The following is a 17,630-nucleotide window of genomic DNA, read 5'->3' as shown; positions in this document are numbered from 1 at the left end:
ACAAAGTCCATTTCCTGTGCCCAGTTCCTGTAGCACGGCACCCCAGTGGGTACGTGGTGTCTGAACAGAAGCTGGTTTTGATCTTGTCTGTTCTCACAGTGAATGAAAAAGCTGTCCGCACCCTTGGGTAGAAAGCCTAAAGTAAGGTCACACTGGGAAAACCGTTTCTGTAGGTATCTTTGAAATCCAGTCGGGCAAATACTATTATGCACTAACTTTGGGTAACAAGTATATATCCACTTACTTTAGAGGGATAACTACTCTTACAGCTGAGATCTTGAAGCAAAGCATGTGCAACAGCGGAGCTCCTGTAGCATCCAAAACATACAGCACCGCCCCCTTGGCCGCTTGCCAGCAGATCCCCAGCTCTGACTGGCTGCCTTGATGTCTGCAAGCCCTTTGCTGCCCATACGCTGTGCTTTCAAGTGCAGGCACAAATTCTGACAGAGACACAAGCCCTGTCTGCGAACACCCTTACTAAGATAGCCCTGCAAAGAGTTAAACCTCTGTGGTCAGAACTGAAGGGCATGCAGAACCCACAGGAGAGACCTCGTGCTTTAACGATCAACATCCATGGCTCAGACAAAGCGTCAAAAAATACAGTCAAATTCTTTGCCTGATTTGGGACTTCAGATTCCATTTTCATACCCTGAAGATTTCTTGCACCTAGCAATTACCAAAGAAATTATCTGAAGCAACAGTGTTTGAGGTGAGGTCCTGATTAGAGGTGAGGTCCTAAGGGGACCAGTAATCTCAACCACGTCTGGTAATTTGCTGGAGTGGACAAGGTGCACTTACTGCAAACCTGGAGTTATCCACGTTTGGCTACTGGCTCCTGGGGTCAGCTAAAAGGCAATCCTTTGAGGCCTCTGGATTTGTAGCCCACAGGGGACATTGTGGCAGTTGAGAATAGCTGGACTGAGAAACTCATAGTCCCTTCCCCTTCTCCAAAGCCTCACTCTTTGCCAGCACTAGAACTGCTGAGCTGGTGTCAGCATTGCCTGGAGATTCCTTGCTTTGAAGAAAATCCCAGGTAATTACTTAGACTGGCTTTAAGATCAGTTTTTGATGCAACAGTGGCACAATTGTGTCCAATTACTATAGGATTACCCAGTTTTTAAAAATCCATATTGATGTTACCAGTAACATGGTAAATAAATCAAATGGAAAGAATTTGGAGCATATAAATTGTTTCTAGCTCATTCATTTGCATTGGTTCTTTTAAAAGAACAGCTGCTTTTTACAATAAAATTGGCTGGTTAGTTTTTACTGTTGATTTTATTTTATGCAAACTATGTTTGTGTATTGAGAAGTGTTTGGTTTATAGCATTGCAAAGGACTATTTACATTTAAAAGAAACTGCTTTAATTTAATTTAAGGCTAAAGTGTGTGCATGGGGGGAAAGCAAAAGAAATTTAAACCTGATGGGCTAATAGCAGAGCTACCACCTAGAAGACTGTGGTATTTTGAAATAAATAAAACTGGTGTGTTTCCTATTCAGAACGAATTATTGTGTTCATTATATACTATATTATATTCCAAGGATGAAATTTCTGAAAAAAATCCACCACACAATGCATTTCAGTACAAAAGTAAAAGCTGTCAGAACTTAAATGCTCTACTTAAATGTTGAAAATTATCTTTATGCATGTTGGCATGTTTATTAGCTATTTCCAAGACATCAGTTTTTAAGGATAACTGATAAAATCACTAGCATAAAAACAAAAAAATCAGTTACAGACTAGACAAAACATCCTACTTCCTAATACAAGCTCAGTACTTACAATTCTTTTAGGTTTGTTAGTGTCCTGATAGCAATGGGGAACTCGTCCAGACTGTTGTAATTTAAATCTCTGTGTAAAAATAGATTGTTTTGTTAGGTTATATAGTCTTTAAGGGATAACATAAATTGTTGGCATTTGTAACAAAGTATCATCTTCCATGTATTAAATAAATACATGAGCCAAAAGTCAGGAAATCCTCAAAAACAGATGGATGTTTTCTAATAAACTCCATTTAGGGTACATTATCATTCCTACTTTTTCCTCAATGCCCAATTTTTAATTACACATTACCTATTTTTCAATGAAGAAAATATAAATGGATTCAGATAGTAGTAAAGGATCTGCTTGGTAAATTGCCTATCCTTTTCATTATTTGAAAGCATTAATGGAAGAAAATCTGCCTTGTAAATAGAATATTGAACAACTTTGTATGGTAAACTGAATTTTACATGGCTGATATGTCTCATTATAAAGGTTTCATTTCCCTCTGATTCACTGTCTAGCTGTATTAGTCTTTCATTTTTTTCTCTGATGTTTCTTTTCATCATCTGTGTGACCAAGTAATACTAAGTGAGAAAAACAAGAGATATTGGAATTGGGAGGGTAAAAATAATTGGGGGATAACTTCCCCCGGCCCAATCAAGTGGCAAAACATCCAATAAGTTCAACGTTATCATTAACAGTATTGTTAACTGTGAGTTTTGACAATATTCACATGGAGAAAGTTTCTAACCATATAAATCGTAAAAATAGTATTTAAACTAGCCCAGTGATCTCTGTTTTAAGAATGCTCAAGCTGCAATGCTAATTAGACCTCATTCTGTTAAGTTGAAGAGATTATAAACATACTGCTGCCCTTAGCATGACATGTGCATCATTTAGCCTTAAAAAAATGAAACTAAAACTGAGATATGCCCGTTTAGTGGGATGCTCCTTGGGTGTTGCTTTTTGAGCCATGTTGTCTGAAAAACTTCAGTAAGTGACTTTTTGAATGGGCAAAACACAAATCACAGTTTACAATAGATTAAAATTGAAATAGTATCAGGCTGAAGTAATGCAGGCAGGAAACTGCTGTCTGAACTCAACAAGGCTTTCCTTCCTGCTTGTAAATCTTTCTCCTACTCATTGATAAAGAGAGATTACGGGCATGTACAGTTTGGTTTTGCTGTCCAGTGATATGCGATTTCCAGACCTACGTGTTGATGCAAACCAATGGCCCTAAAGCTGTTTTCCATCATTTACACTGTGATTTATTTAGATTATCTTGAAACTATCTAGAAATTCGTCTATGGAGTGTGAGATGCCAGTCAGTGTGCTTGCTGCAAATGCTGTGTTGTCCTATTACAGTGAAGTGGCTGCACCTACACATATTCCCAGGTGCAAGGCTGTCGTCTGTGTTTTCATCTTTCCTACCAGGTGGCTGAGTTTGTAATTTCTTATTCCATTGTTCATTTTTTCCCCATTTTTGACACAAATGTCATGTGAATCTCATTTTAAAAACCAAAACAAACTATTACATTATCCTTCTCCCTTTTCCGTTCCCCTTTCCGGTGTACCGGTGTTACACTGAGGGACTTCCTTTCAATTCACAGCAGGCTAAAAGTCAAAATTGTAACATTGCAATGCAATGCTAAGAGATGAATGCAATCAAAACTAATTAAAAAAAAAAAGGCCCAAACTTCTTGCCTTCTGATTTTTGTGAAGCATGAAAGTGGGTACTAAGTGTTTCTCTGAATGAGAAAGCAAATCATTAGGTTTGGATTAGCATTACCCTTGTTGATACTTTATAAACTCACTCCTCACAATGGGTGAATCTTAGATATTTGCCCAGTCAGGACAGAGGACCTAGGTCAGATTCCTAGAGAACATTCAAGTGGTGGTGATATAGCATGTGTCAGGGGAAAAAGATATGCAAGCTTTTGTTGTCTCTGTAGCATTTTGAGGTTCTGGGGTCTATTGTAGTGGACAATATCTTTCCTCATCTAATTGTGGCAAAATACACTGCACAATATATCAGCACCGCTTTCTTGTTTGGCATTCCTCTGTAGAATTAACTTTCGTTAGAAGAGGCAGAAAAAAATTTGAAGCGACTTGAACATAACTATGGTGAAAACTTCAGACAATTTCAATCTTTGCCAGTGCCATTCTTTAATGGAGCTCTTCAAAGAAAAAAAACTGGATGCAACTGAAGTATTCCTTTCCACCCTTCTAAAACACATACACTTGGCTCCCTCGCACTTTCACTTTTTACAGGGATTAAAAAACATCAAACTATCTGATTTCTATAACCAACCCTTCAGTAAGACAGCTTATTAATGTTAAATCTTTTCGTTTTGACATTTTTCCAATCTAGTTATTACCTTTGCTGATTAAATAAGACAAACAATACTAACCTAGGCAAGCATAACTGTTCATGAGTACCCACTTCTTTTTCAAAGCCTTGTACAGTTTTCAAATCTCCTTTAAACCACTTTTTAATTGACAATGCTTATTAAAAAGGCAAACTGATTCAATAGTCAAGAATAGGATTTGTTATATACGTTCATTGTGAATGATCACTTAGATCCTGCAGCAATCAGGCAACCCAAAAAACAGATTTAGCTTTCAGGTTATTTTTATTCTTTCAGAATATTAATGAAAACACTGGAAAAAAAAGGCAGGAAACAAATAAGAGGTCAACTCACAAAGTCTCTAGGCTGTGGAGCCCATCAAAGCATTTCTTTCCCAGGGAATAGATTCTATTGTTATGGAGATGTCTGCAGGGGAACATCAAGCACACAGTCAGGAAAGCACGTTGCACATAGTGGACTTAAGCAAAACATTTTGATGGTTAAATCAAAAGAAACTGATTTTCAGGCATGCACTGATTACATGCAAGTCATGCTTTTGCAAGAGCATGTATAGGAGGCATCTCCCCCTTGCCTTTCCTCCTGGTATCTCCCTGCCCATGCAGGCTTTGATCTGGTTTCATAGAAGTGATTTGCTTTCAAACCACCTAGATTGTTTAAAGTGTAAATCCTGGTAGGCTGGGGTTTGCATATTAAGTACTCTGAAACTCTAGACATATTCTCATTGTGATTAATTAACATGTTGCCTTAAAAACTGTGTGGTGGTGTGAGGTGTGTTTGGAAGATGTATATTCAGAGGATGTTAGAGGGGACAGCACAGAATTGAAGCAGGTGAGGAGATGGATAATAAAACAGATAGGAAACAAGTATTAGGGTATTAGGCTTGCAGAATGAAAGCAGACAATGCAAAGTCTAGGACAAAAAGCTGTATCTTCAATGAGATGAATAAACTAATCGATCTCGCACGTGCTGTGTCTTGTATTTCTTTAAAAAAATAAAAATCCACAGCTACTTTTTCAAATGTTCAACAATTGAAAGTATTTTTATTATCTTGCAAGATAAGTTATATTTTTATCAAACCTTCCTGCTTGAAAGTTTGGGTCTTTCATACTCTGGCTCAGAATGCTGCCTATTTCTCAGTTTTTTAGATTGACATGGAAAAAGAACTTTTTGTGGGCAGCTCATTAATGTGAGTGGATAGCACTTGCAGCAACATCAGGGTGCTTTTTTAGAAAGGATGCTTTTTTCCCAGCAGACTTTTCTTTCATTTTACTCTTGACACTGCACCCCCATAGTGGAGGGAAACTATGGGAGTAGCACTTTAAAAGAAAAGAGGGGCTGTGAATAGGGAGCTGCTAGGCACAAATCTTTCAACACTTCATTCTGCTCTGAAAATTATTTTAAAGAACACAAACTCTCCGAATGCTTTAAAGAACCTGCAGAAACTGAGTCTACCTGCTTGGAGGCAGTCCATAAAAGTCAGAGATTCAGAGGAAAAATGTGAAAAATGCGAATGGTTTATCATTTTTTTTCTTTCCTAGGAAGAAACCTAATCAACTACTACTACTTTTTTTCTTTTTTTTTCTTTCTTTTTTTTTTTTAACTATTACATTGACCTTTTATGCTCTAGTTAGTCTAAACAGTTGGTCTCGAAATTCCAATTATGACTATAGCTTCAATCCTACTCCTACAGGACATGATTTTTTTTGCACTGAGTTGCAAATCTGCCATACTAAATGGGAGAAAGCAGAACCACACAAAGATTTTGGTGAGCCAAAAATATCAGATGTTGCAGATAATGAGGAATGATTTAAATATTAATAATTCCATTAATAAATATAAGATCAGAAGACCAGAAATAAGCAGAGTTGATCTAAAAAAATGGGGCATAACTGAGTAGAGATGGTTAGGGCATCAAAAGAAGGGATCTTCTCCTGCATTTCTTAACTGCCCTCATATCACTGTATTTCTGGTAGGTATCTAGAGAATGACTTTCAAGACTTTCTCCATCTTCAGCATTACTAAGTCTAGAAGCTCAACCAAATGACAACCAAATGAAGTCTTCTCTGAAGACATTAAACTGTAGGAGACTGATAATGCGGAAGTTCAGTTTACTTCATATAAACAGAAGGCAAAATTGTGTGGCACTACAAAGCTGTTACCCCTAATTTTTATGCCCTATACAATGTTTATATTAAGCACTAGACACAGATGATGAGTATAATTTTCAGTAGAGAACCCCAAAGTGTGCTAGGTAATTCTATTTCCCCGGGATCAGATTCCTATGTCAGAGTATGCTAAAATACGCTGTCTCCTACACGCTATAGTTTCAGACAGCTTGTAAATCTTGACTATGTTATTCTCTCTTTAGTAATGCTACCATTTTCTAAGGTATCCTGAAATAACTTCTCTCCTTCAGTTCCCCTCCTCAGTCAGTCAGTTTCTTCAGACAGTCTAGGAGGTTTTACCTCTTGGTACATTCCCAGAAGACAAAAAAATTGAATCCATGTTCTATAGTACTCCCTCCAGATTTAGGTGTGAGCTTTGCATCTGTTTTCTTTAGCAGTATTGGCATGTGAACATATCAAAATACAAAATTACATGTACTTTCTATGAGGGGACATACATACATTTATACTGGTCAGAATTATTTCCAAGTCACCCAGAAAGCTTGTCAGTTCATTCGCTTTTTCTAATCTTCCCTCTTTCACTACATACTCCCTTAGAGTCTTAAAGGACATAAAATTCTTCTATTCCTGTTTGTTTTGCTGACTTTGTAAGAGAATTGAAAGATCACCATATTTAGTTCTTCATTGGAGATGGAAACATTTAAGCTAGATCAAAACAAGCAATTTGAAAAATATTAGTTTAACTGTAAAAAGATGTAAAAAATCTCTTTCCAAGATTATTTTTAAAAAATGTTTTCTACTGCTGCAGAAAAATGAGTTTGTATTTGAAAAGAACATCTTCTGTAACAAATCTCTTTTGTTACAAATCTCTTTTGCTGGGATTGATCTCTTGGTAAAGGAGTATCATTAAACTCAGTGCTAAAATAAAGGGGAGATTTTAGATTTATAGCCCGAAGTATCAATGTAATACTAACATTGTAAGATAAAACAGACATTTAACTAACCTGGATATTCACCTATCATTTGCCAACAGGGGAGGGACTAGGGGAATATTTAAGGTTGTCTCAAGCAAAGTCTAAATTAAGTATTGCATCTTGAAGGAATTTAGCATAAAGAGGCCAAAGCCTTGCAAAGAAGTCACAGATTGTGGCAAAAAATGCAACCAATAAAACTTACAAAACCACCAAACTAGAGAGGTTTCCAAAAGCATAGTCTGGTATGTGATGAATTTTATTCAGTGCTAGTGTCATTGCTTGCAGCGCTGGTAAACTTCTAAAAGCTTGGACAGGAATTTCTGTCAAAGAATTATCATCTAGCCACAGGTGTCTAAGGGAGACCAAACCACTGAAGCAGTTGGGAGGCACATAGTTGATGTGGTTGGCATCCAGACGTCTAGAAGAAAGAGAAAAAAATTGATTGTGAGAAAAGAACAGTGAATTCACACAATAGATATAAGAAGTTAGTGTTAAGAACACAGCCTCAAAGGAAGGACATTGGTTGCCCCGTCCATTTTTCATTTCCTGGAGATTCTACATTTCAGTCTTGTTCGCAATCTAATCCCTGAGATGTCGTATCGTGTTCACAATTCCTCCTTCACTGGAGCTATCTATTCACTGAAAGCCCAGGCTGATCATTTTTGAACACAGTTCCTCTGTGGACAAGGTTTGATTTTTTTTCTTCTGTCAATCATTTGAAAGCATGGAATAAAAAAAAGGTATAAGAAACAGAGTAAGAGATTCTATGACATAATCTGTAAATCACTGAGTCATAGAGTTGAAAGGTGACTTGGCTTTCCATATGCTATGTACCCATTTTAAAAGCCAAAAATAAAACTCATTCCTGAGGCTCTTTTACCATCTTCTTGTTAAATACAGGTTATTCCGACGATTCCAATGAGCACTGAAATTAATGTTTTCTGGTAGCAGAGAAAAATGTTTTTTAATAAAGATCAGTACTGCTAACATATTTATTTTGAAAAGTAAGTTATTAAATACCCTTCGGTTGCTGTAGAGCCAACAGAGGGAGCTCACTGTACTGCTCTTCTCGAGATTCTGCAGGTGATGTCTTGCTCTTGTGTAACTAAAGAATAGATCTACTGATCCTTTTGCAAATATGAGGTTTTAAAAAGGCACTAAAAATATGTCATATTTTCACTGACTTTTACTTTTGCCCTTTTTTCCCCATTGTGATATTTTCAGGGAAAAGTTCTGAAACTTCATGAAACATCAAGATGGTGATCTGAACTCTGATATGCTTTTTCCTGCTTCTAACGTGTTGCAGTGACTTGTACCTTCTAACATAAAAGCCATTCTCTAGAACTTCTGTTGAAGATGTCTGCAGAGAGGAATAATTATGTGAATGGTGAAACGAATACAAAATTTAAGTAGAAGTTTGAAAACACTACTGAGTAAGCAGATACAATCAGGGTACAAAATAATTCTGTACAAACTAAATTCAGTCTGTTTGAGAGAAACGTAGTGCACTTTGTGGCAGGCATAATAATCTCTTTATTTAAAGCTGCTTTTTCATTTGCAGTCATGTAAAATGTCACGTCCATTCTATCTCCTGCTTCATGTTGTTTCTACCTACTGCATGAGAACAAATAATGAATGCTAAGGCTCCATGCCAGACTGGCAAATAACTGAGACAAGGTCAGTTGGAACAAATTTATGAAGTTCAGTGTCAAAGCCCTTGTACAATTAAATTTTCAATATAATAACTGACATGGCAGGCAGCAGAGACAGAGCTTCCAGAATAACTCAAGGGTCTGTCAACAAATGGGTGAGGCTGGAAATGTTTAGAAATACTCATGAAATACTCAATACCTCCCGTATTCCCCAGACAACAACCACGCCATGCCTGTGTTTTCAAATAAGGTATAATTTGAATGAGTAGATGAGGTTTCTTTGTGTTTGGGTAGAAGTAAATTTCTTTCCTGTGTGATGCTGGTATGTAAACTAAGAAGTTACAGTTGCATTAGTTTGACAGTTACACTGATTAAAGAATGGAGGCTTTATTCAGCCTAAATGTGTGACTATTACAGTTAACATCTTGTTCCATATGAAGCCTGAGCTTGCAGCTTTGACTTCTCCATTGACTCCAAATTAGTTACTCATATAATCTTTGGTTGCATAGTGAAGCTAACAGTCAGTTGCCTATGTGTGATCTAAAAGGCTAAAATGGCAATAATTCTATCATCTTCAGTGCAATCAGGATTTTTACCTTACCCATATTTAGTATCAAATTAAGGAATTGATTTTGTTTGTAGTTTAAGTTTCCATCCCTGGTTATATAAATAAAATATACAACATAGAAGGAGAAATAGGATTGCAGTAATATAAATGAGATTCTGGGTAGTTAGATTATTGTTTAAACAGACTTAATAAGAAAACAAGAAACTACAATGGTTTGTGCTGTAAGCCCTGTAACTGGATTACATACCCTACAAGTGCTCTTAAGAAGTACTGCCTCAAGTGTTCTTTTGTTATCTAATCTTTTTAAAATTCCCAAGTACCATTTTCCTGCTTGCAGATTAAAAATTTCAGTAGTGGTTATGTTTCCTATCATATTGTAGGTAATGTACACTAATGTAAAAAACATTGATCAAAATCATCATTTTCAGCCAATTGTTTTACACGTTGATCAAGTTTTGGCACTTTAAGAACTAAACCCATTAACTCACAAACATGACCCTATTTATAATTTAAAATATATAGATAACATGTGGGGAGTTTGAAAGCTGCTATTATATTCCAAAGAGAGCCAATTTAGAACAGAAACTCTTGATCTCTTCTGATAGGCAGCATACAAGTAAGACAGCCTGTATGAAATTCATCATGAGCTCACTTAAAATGTCCAAACCTTTCAAAGTAAATGCCTGAGCCATGTGGACTGTATCCCACTCTTTCTTCCCCTGATATATTGTGAATGTTATGACCATATGCATTATAAATTATGTGAAGATATTGTTCATAGAGTATTATGAAGATGACTAATTTATTGGTACTCTGAAACAGGTGAAAGACGACGTTTGAAAAAGATTTGATTCATATTTGTTTTGATCAATTCAGCATGAAGTGATAGTTTTAAGCCACTGCTTTTCTGCAGCACCAACAAAAATGCCTTCCTCTCTGTGTTTTTTCCTTTTCCTGAGTTTTCCTATCAAGAGTAAGCTCAGCTACAACCTAGATGTACCTACTGATCACAAAATTCCTTAATATCTTGTAGGTGCATCTTCCTCACACATTCAAAGCTACCACGTTGGCTCGTTGGTCTAGGGGTATGATTCTCGCTTCGGGTGCGAGAGGTCCCGGGTTCAAATCCCGGACGAGCCCTTGTTTTCACTGGAACAGGTTGCCCAGAGAGGTTGTGGAATCTCCTTCTCTGGAGATATTCAAGGCCCACCTGGATGCAGCCCTGTCTAACATGCTTTAGGTGACCCTGCTGAGCAGGGGGGTTGGACTAGATGATCTCCAGAGGTTCCTTCCAACCTTACCCACTCTGTGAAATCAAATGCTAGATGTGGGATCAGGAGGCAAATTTCTCCCAAGTCAGACTGACAGAGATTGTTGGAGCATTCCCCTGAAACACTCAGTACAGTTCATTTGCTAACAACATCGGTGTTTCAACCTACCGAATCACTTCAAACATTGCAGGGACTGAAGAGTGTGATGGCCTTTGTCTCTCCTGCTTTTTTCCTGTGATAGCTTGTTGCAGCTAATAAACTTTTATTTTGCTTTTCACGTCTGCTGCGGCCTCTGGGAGGCGGCTGTAGCCTGTTGTGTGCAAGAGGCAGTCAGAACAGATAATTTTTTGACATCTCTGAACTAGACATCTATTGCATGAGTTGCCTCTTCTTGTAAGAAGGGACCCTGAAGAGATACTACAAAGGGAATGGAGTGGAAATGAGCCAAGATGACACATAAAAAAGGTCAAGGATAAACTGTTTCTTCTCACATATACGTTTAAAATAGGACAAGTAAAACCAAAGGAAAAGGGGATATCTGTAATAGGCAGCAGAGGCAAACAAGCAAGAGCACATGAGGACTGATTTCAAGCACAGTAGAGAAGAGACCTTCCTACCTTCCTCCTCTCCTGATCTGGTTCTGTTATGTGAGGAGCAGCAAACAAGTTGCTTGCTGCAAGGTCTAGGGCAATGACAAAAAGTGGTTGGAGATGGGACCCATCTGGGGATGGTATAAGAGAGAAGATGAGGTCATCTTGCTCAGCCCCATTGTCTTTTTTAGCTTGTGGTGGTCTCTCCACAGACCAGTTCTCAGCAATTTGTTTATATGAATTGGGCTAAAATCCATTTTAAGAAATTGCAAAAGTGACATCAAAACTGACTCTGAAAAGTGGATGTAATGAAAATATAGCTGGCTATTGTGAGTTTGGTTTTCAAGCATGGTCTTTTAAGCAGGATATCCCCTTCACTCCACAGGGGAAAATGCTAGGACTATTGTAAAACCCTAATAAACACACCAGCACAGCAGTTCCCACATCTCACTTTCAGCTCAGCCTCTGTATGGGCCTGCATAGGACTGATACAAAGAACCCTGCGCAGCAGCAATGAGACCAGAAGAAAAAAGGTTTGGAGCATTTTTTCTTGTTCCACTATTTAGCTTTACATGTTTGGGAGGTCTCTGCAGCTCAGAATTTCTCTCCTTAGTGTTTCTCTTCACATCCGAATGTGCTGTTCAGGTATTTTGATAAACCTGCAATTGAGACAGCGGCCTGGGATATTACCCAAATGACAATGTCATTGTATAAAGCACAAACAGCCTGTTGCAATGTTATTTGCATACCAAGATCAGCTCTGACATTGGGTATTCTAAATCCCCAAAGATGGGAAAAAGTGGGACCAGCAGGAGTTGCTGAGTTATCCCGGGACTCTGGCTGAATATGCTACACAATCTATGCCTAACCTAGTGCATTATGTGTGCCTAGAACACTCTCAGGTCCAGTGGCCAAGTGACTCAGAGTGGCCCATGTAGTACTAGTGACCTCTCCCAGCTTTCCTGACAAGGTGGCTGTGTGCTAACTTGGGAGGGTCCTAGGGGTGTACAAACTGCCAAATGACCCTGGGGAACAGTTCAGGTAAACATTAGTTGGCATGGGCCAAAAGTGTGCCAGGGACCCTGCTGACAGTGCAGCACTGTAGACGGTCACGGCCAGGACCCGGGAGCAATCCTAAGCTCTGTTTGCTTTGCTGGACTAGCTGTAGCAACAGTGTGTCATTTTACAGTGCCTTGGAGGATCTCCTCTAAAATACTGGGTCACCCCCTCCTTGTTTACCATTCCTAGGGCAGCTGCTCCTCCTCACACATGTGGTATACATATGCAGTACATGTATCATACCAGGAGCACTAGAACAGGTTGCCCAGAGAGGTTGTGGAGTCTCCTTCTCTGGAGATATTCAAAGCCTGTCTGGATGCAACCCTGTCTAACATGCTCTAGGTGACCCTGCTTGAGCAGGAAGGTTGGATGAGATGATCTCCAGAGGTCCCTTCCAACCTTACCCATTCCATGATTCTGTGATATCCAGATGGGGCTGAGCCAGTCAGGAAGATTTTTGTTGAGAAATTTGTCTATCTCTCGGAGACTCTTCAGTAATGAAAATATAGCAGGCTATTTTAACTCTTATGAAACTGCTCAGAAAAGAGTTAGATGCCGCTTAGCTTCTCCTGGATAAAACAGAACATCACTCAGTGGCCTGGAATTGCTGACAGATCAGTCTATATGCACTTCACTTTGAGTATAGTCTGACCCTGAGGCTGGTTGAATGAGGGATTGCACCCAAATGAAATGGTAGAAGGATCCTTGCATCTTGTCTTCCTCACAGCTGCCTATGAAGCTGGAAAAGCATTTGAAACTGAGAGGGGTGGTCCAACATTGTACTAGAGCTTCATGTTTAAGCCCCTCTTCTGGTGTCCAGTGTGTCATGGGGTTCTAACAGCTCAAAAGAACAAGGCATGCAATACAGTAAGGAGACTGAGATACTGAGTTTTGAGACATCTTTGCATGTGTGTATTGATGCATGATGGGTACAAATAACCTTGATTTAAGCTGTCGGAAATTCCTCCTCAGGGAGTTTGTGGGTAACTGCTGAGGTACTGGCTATCCTAGGAAAGATAATGCCTTTTGCAGGCTCCATTATCATGGGGTGTGCAGTGGAAAACCACAGCTAAAGCTCTTTTCTTTTAGCTAAAGCTCTTCTTTTCATGAAAAAGAATTCTCTTAGGACAATGTAATTTCAAAGTAATTTTGTCTTTACAGGAAAGTGTTGATTTTTAACTAAAAATCAGGATTATTAGAATAAGCATTGAATTAGAAAAAATTATAGCTTAAAGTTAACATTTCTGATTTTTTTTTTCTATTTGAAGACTAGATTGGAATCATTTTGGAAGTTTGTTTCATGGAAACCTTCAGTTCTTTATTCTGATTCAGAACAGAAACTTCTCTAGAAATGTCAAATATTTGGAGAGATGGGGAGAAGGAGATGAAAATTCCATTTTCTGACCTGTTCCATCCAGGCAATGACTAAGAATGTCCTAGACTATTTCCACATAACCTTTTATGTAAAAATCTGTTCCACATAGTATCAAAATTATCTTAAAAATAAAATTTTAGTGTTTTAAAAATTCTGTTAGGCAATTTGAAACAAATTTCATTGGCACTATTTTCATATCTTCTTATCTGTGAAGTCCAATCTATCTGCTACACTAAATAAAACTTTACAGGTTTCAAGGGGATGGTTTATCAACTCTTTCCAGTTCTTTGGAAGAGGGGCTATCTTGTATTCTGCCCTATTTTCTATTATTAAAGTTCTCTCAAATTCTACAAGAAAACGGGTGATGTGTATTTCTGTAAATAATGCTTCTTTTTAAAGATGACCGGTTGGGTATAGACAGTGACATACTATCTGATGTGTTCTTAGTTATTTCTGTGTCTGACAAAGCAACAGGAAAAGCTGCTCATTAACTATGATGTTTGAACACGAACATAAATAAGAAGTGAAGTTTCATCTGCAGTATTCACTGCAAAGTGTTGTATTACAACAGTGTAATAAAAGAAGAGCAGAAGGTTTGCTGCTCCATCGTCAATGTTAATCACACTTTCCTCCTTTGTTTAGTAACATTTACAGATAGAGATCTGCAAACTTATCCTAGTAACAAAAAATTATTTGTGTTAACTCTTTCAGGGAACAAAGTTTTTTAAAAATAAATGACATGTCATTGCTTGTTTTGACAAATCCTTCTTGTTCAAAAATAAAATACTTAAATTATAATGACATAATTTATGTACTAGAATTGGCATAGACCTGACAAGAGAATTACACTATAGGAAAAAAAAAAGGTATTATTTAAACAAATACACACATTTAGTGAAAACAGTTGGCCAGAAAGTAAGCTGTTAATTAATAACCATATTTGAAAAATAAGTTAATATATACATCTAAAAAGTTACTGGACTATGCGGTTCTACTCAAAATCATTAAAAGCCTTCTTGATGTAAAAAGCAGTGGACAAGACTGGAGATAATGAAGCTTGGAAAATTTAAAACCCACAGACTCATATTCAGTTCTAAAGAAATACATTTGCTCAAGGTGAATGTGATAGGGAAGACAGCATTCAAGTGACACTTCAAACCCTGCTGCCAAGATCTAAGTTGCAACACATCAGTGATTGTATGTCGGTCACTTTCAGTCATAGTAGTTGAGAACATGTTCTCCTCTCTTTGGCTTAACAGAAATAAATATCATTTCCACTGTTACAGCCAGTAATCCTGATAATTTGTATTATATGAGATTTCACAGGAAAATTACAGACCATATAATATATTAAAGACTTTGGAGATAACCACATCTCAAAAATCAACTTGTTGCAGTTACTTCCTTAAATCCTCCTGTCATAAAGGGAATCCCAGTCCTACACAACCATTGTCCAAGCAGAATGTCACTATTGTTGACTACTGAACTACAAAGATTTTTATACAATTGGAAAAGATTTTAATATTGTTTAGTCTTATTTTTGTTTCAGTTACATAAAAATACACTTTGCTTGCTTGAAGGTAACAATATTCAGGTTTTTCTCACAAATTTTTGCTGCTCAAGATGAAATGAACAAATTCTTGGCTTTTTTGGTTATTTTATTTTTTGTGCCCATTTCTCATTTTATAGTATTTATTAAATAATGTTTGCTGCCTGAAGAAGAGTGATCTATTTTTAAAGGTAGTTCAAGTCTTTTAGAAAGTGTAAGCCTTATGAAATTAATGAGTATATATGACTCTGTTCAGCATGTGAATAGTATTACACCTTGGATGAATGAGAAAGAGGAAGGAACATTTTCTGATCTTTGCAATATATTAGTTCTTGCTTTATGTGCCACAGGCCATCTAACATCAACTACATCAACTAGTCTTGTCTGTCAATATCAATACTTAGACTGTCAATACTGAGCCTGGAAATATAAGGAAAGAACATCATCCAGAAGTACTTCTTTGTGCAAAAAAATGTGATGAATTTATATTATGAGTGATCATGGAAAATCTGTATGTGTGTACATATACACATACAATTATATTTACATAAAAATATTTTAACACAATTCTCTTCATATTAATTAAGGCAATAATACAATTAGTATAACTTGTCCCTCTACATGATTGTCTTTCTTAAATGAATAGTACAAAAGGAAGAGTTTTGAGTTCTGTCACCAGTTTTCTTTTCTTTTTTTGCAACTGTCCTAGCTTGAGGAAAAGGGTTAATAAGGCTTCCACAAATCATGCCAGGCTATATTGTTAAACATAATAAATACAAGAACTTGCTGTCTTATAGAAAATGTTTTTGTGAAGGCTTTTAACCTCTTAATTACACTCTTGAAAAGACTCTTGTTATTTCAAAGGTTTCATGAAATAATTCCTGTTGTAAATCAGAAACCAATGCAAGAGTCACCTTGTGAACAGAAGATTGCTAGACTCTGTGAAACAAGAAATTGAATCTCTGCACACTTTTATCTTACAGGCACAACCTAGTTTAAGCAAACAAAAGAAAAATAGTTTTCTTTTCCTCAAAGAGGTCTCTTTTGCCACTGATCGTCTTTCAGCTGATAGTAGCTTTTCTGTACAAACCCATATCAGTCTATCTTGGATCTGCTACACAGCTGTTTAAAGGTTTCTACTGGCCATTACTATTCTCCCTCTGTTTTGATTCTGTCACAGGATATTAGTCCTTTACACAGACTACATAAACTATGGTTTACTTCTTCAACTTCTTCCTCACCTCAGGGAAAGATATTTGCAACAAAGAATGAGTGAGACTGTCATTTTGTTTAGAAACTCTATAGAAAATTCAACGGTTTCTTTCAGAGCAACAAAGGAACGCTTGTTTGCTTGGCTTATCGTGTTTTGGTCCAGAATGTGTATAGAATGATGTGATCTCAGTAAGATTTTTTTGTTTGTTCAGTAGAAAGAAAATCTAATATAGTTACTAGACCTGCATTTTCTCATGACTTTTAAAAAGATCAAAGGAAAGAACTGTAACCTCAAAAGTATATGGCTCAGATATTTCAGTCTGTGTCTGGTCAATAAAGAAAAAAGGCACTGACCAAATAACAATTATAAGATAATTAATTCTTAAGGCTGTTTTACTTTTTTAGGAACCTTAATGAACCCTTTGTGTATAAAGGATGTAAATATTTTTCAAGAAGGATATAAAAACTTGGGAGGTAATACTTATAATGTGTGTGTAGTGGTAACTTACAAATGACAATTTTGTTGAAAACCCATTCATTTCATTAATTCTGTTCTTAAGATTTTGGCTGAACTGAAAGTATGTAAAAGAGGTTAACTACCTGGTGGATCTCCTTTATAAACATAAAAAAGAGAGCATATTCAATGCAGTATGCACCGACAGATTTATCTCAACTTCGACCAGACTAGATAGTGTGGTATCCATGCTCACTGTATCCTTGTCTTCATCAAACTTTTATCCGTGAGGCTGCTGCTATGTTCCTACATACCGCAGGAAAAATTTTTATGACAGATATTTGAACTTTTCTAGTGACTTCTACATTAGGAACTTTTTAGGAAAATAATTACATTTAAAAATATTTTTTGTGGAAGTTTGAGGTGGCCAGCTAAAGCACAGAGAGTAGCCAGCTGGCATTTTCCTCCTTCCAAAGAATTTGCATGCCTGTCTTCTGTCATTTAGACATCTTATGCTTCACATTCAAGATTAGCATATATTTTAGAAAAATTTGCCCTTATTATTTTTGTATCAGGCAATGATGAACATCTGTAGCTAATTCACAAATAGAACCTAATTATTGCATCCTGCATTCAGACAAGAAGAGCAATCTAGTGGACGCAAA

At 37.1% G+C, this 17,630-nt stretch overlaps 1 protein-coding gene and 1 non-coding gene across 2 annotated transcripts in view; one reads left to right on the top strand and one right to left on the bottom strand.

The window, feature by feature from the left end:
- The window catches only part of LGR5 (leucine rich repeat containing G protein-coupled receptor 5), a 92,040-nt gene that overhangs the window by 20,870 nt on the left and 53,540 nt on the right, over nt 1–17,630 (bottom strand). Inside the window, exons 5-7 of the mRNA XM_062567781.1 lie at nt 7,438–7,653; nt 4,469–4,540; nt 1,785–1,853 (exon numbers count right to left, since the gene is read on the bottom strand). Of these exons, the coding sequence (XP_062423765.1) occupies nt 1,785–1,853; nt 4,469–4,540; nt 7,438–7,653 (357 nt within the window). The remainder of the gene's footprint in view (nt 1–1,784; nt 1,854–4,468; nt 4,541–7,437; nt 7,654–17,630) is intronic.
- TRNAP-CGG (transfer RNA proline (anticodon CGG)) lies at nt 10,524–10,595 on the top strand. The gene has a single exon. It is a non-coding gene; the product is annotated as a tRNA-Pro (tRNA).

The sequence above is a fragment of the Rhea pennata genome, chromosome 1 (genome assembly GCF_028389875.1).
Source record: "Rhea pennata isolate bPtePen1 chromosome 1, bPtePen1.pri, whole genome shotgun sequence".
Taxonomy (NCBI): domain Eukaryota; kingdom Metazoa; phylum Chordata; class Aves; order Rheiformes; family Rheidae; genus Rhea; species Rhea pennata.
The sequence above is the reverse complement of the archived record's forward strand: the minus strand, read 5'-3'. Positions and strand labels throughout refer to the sequence as shown.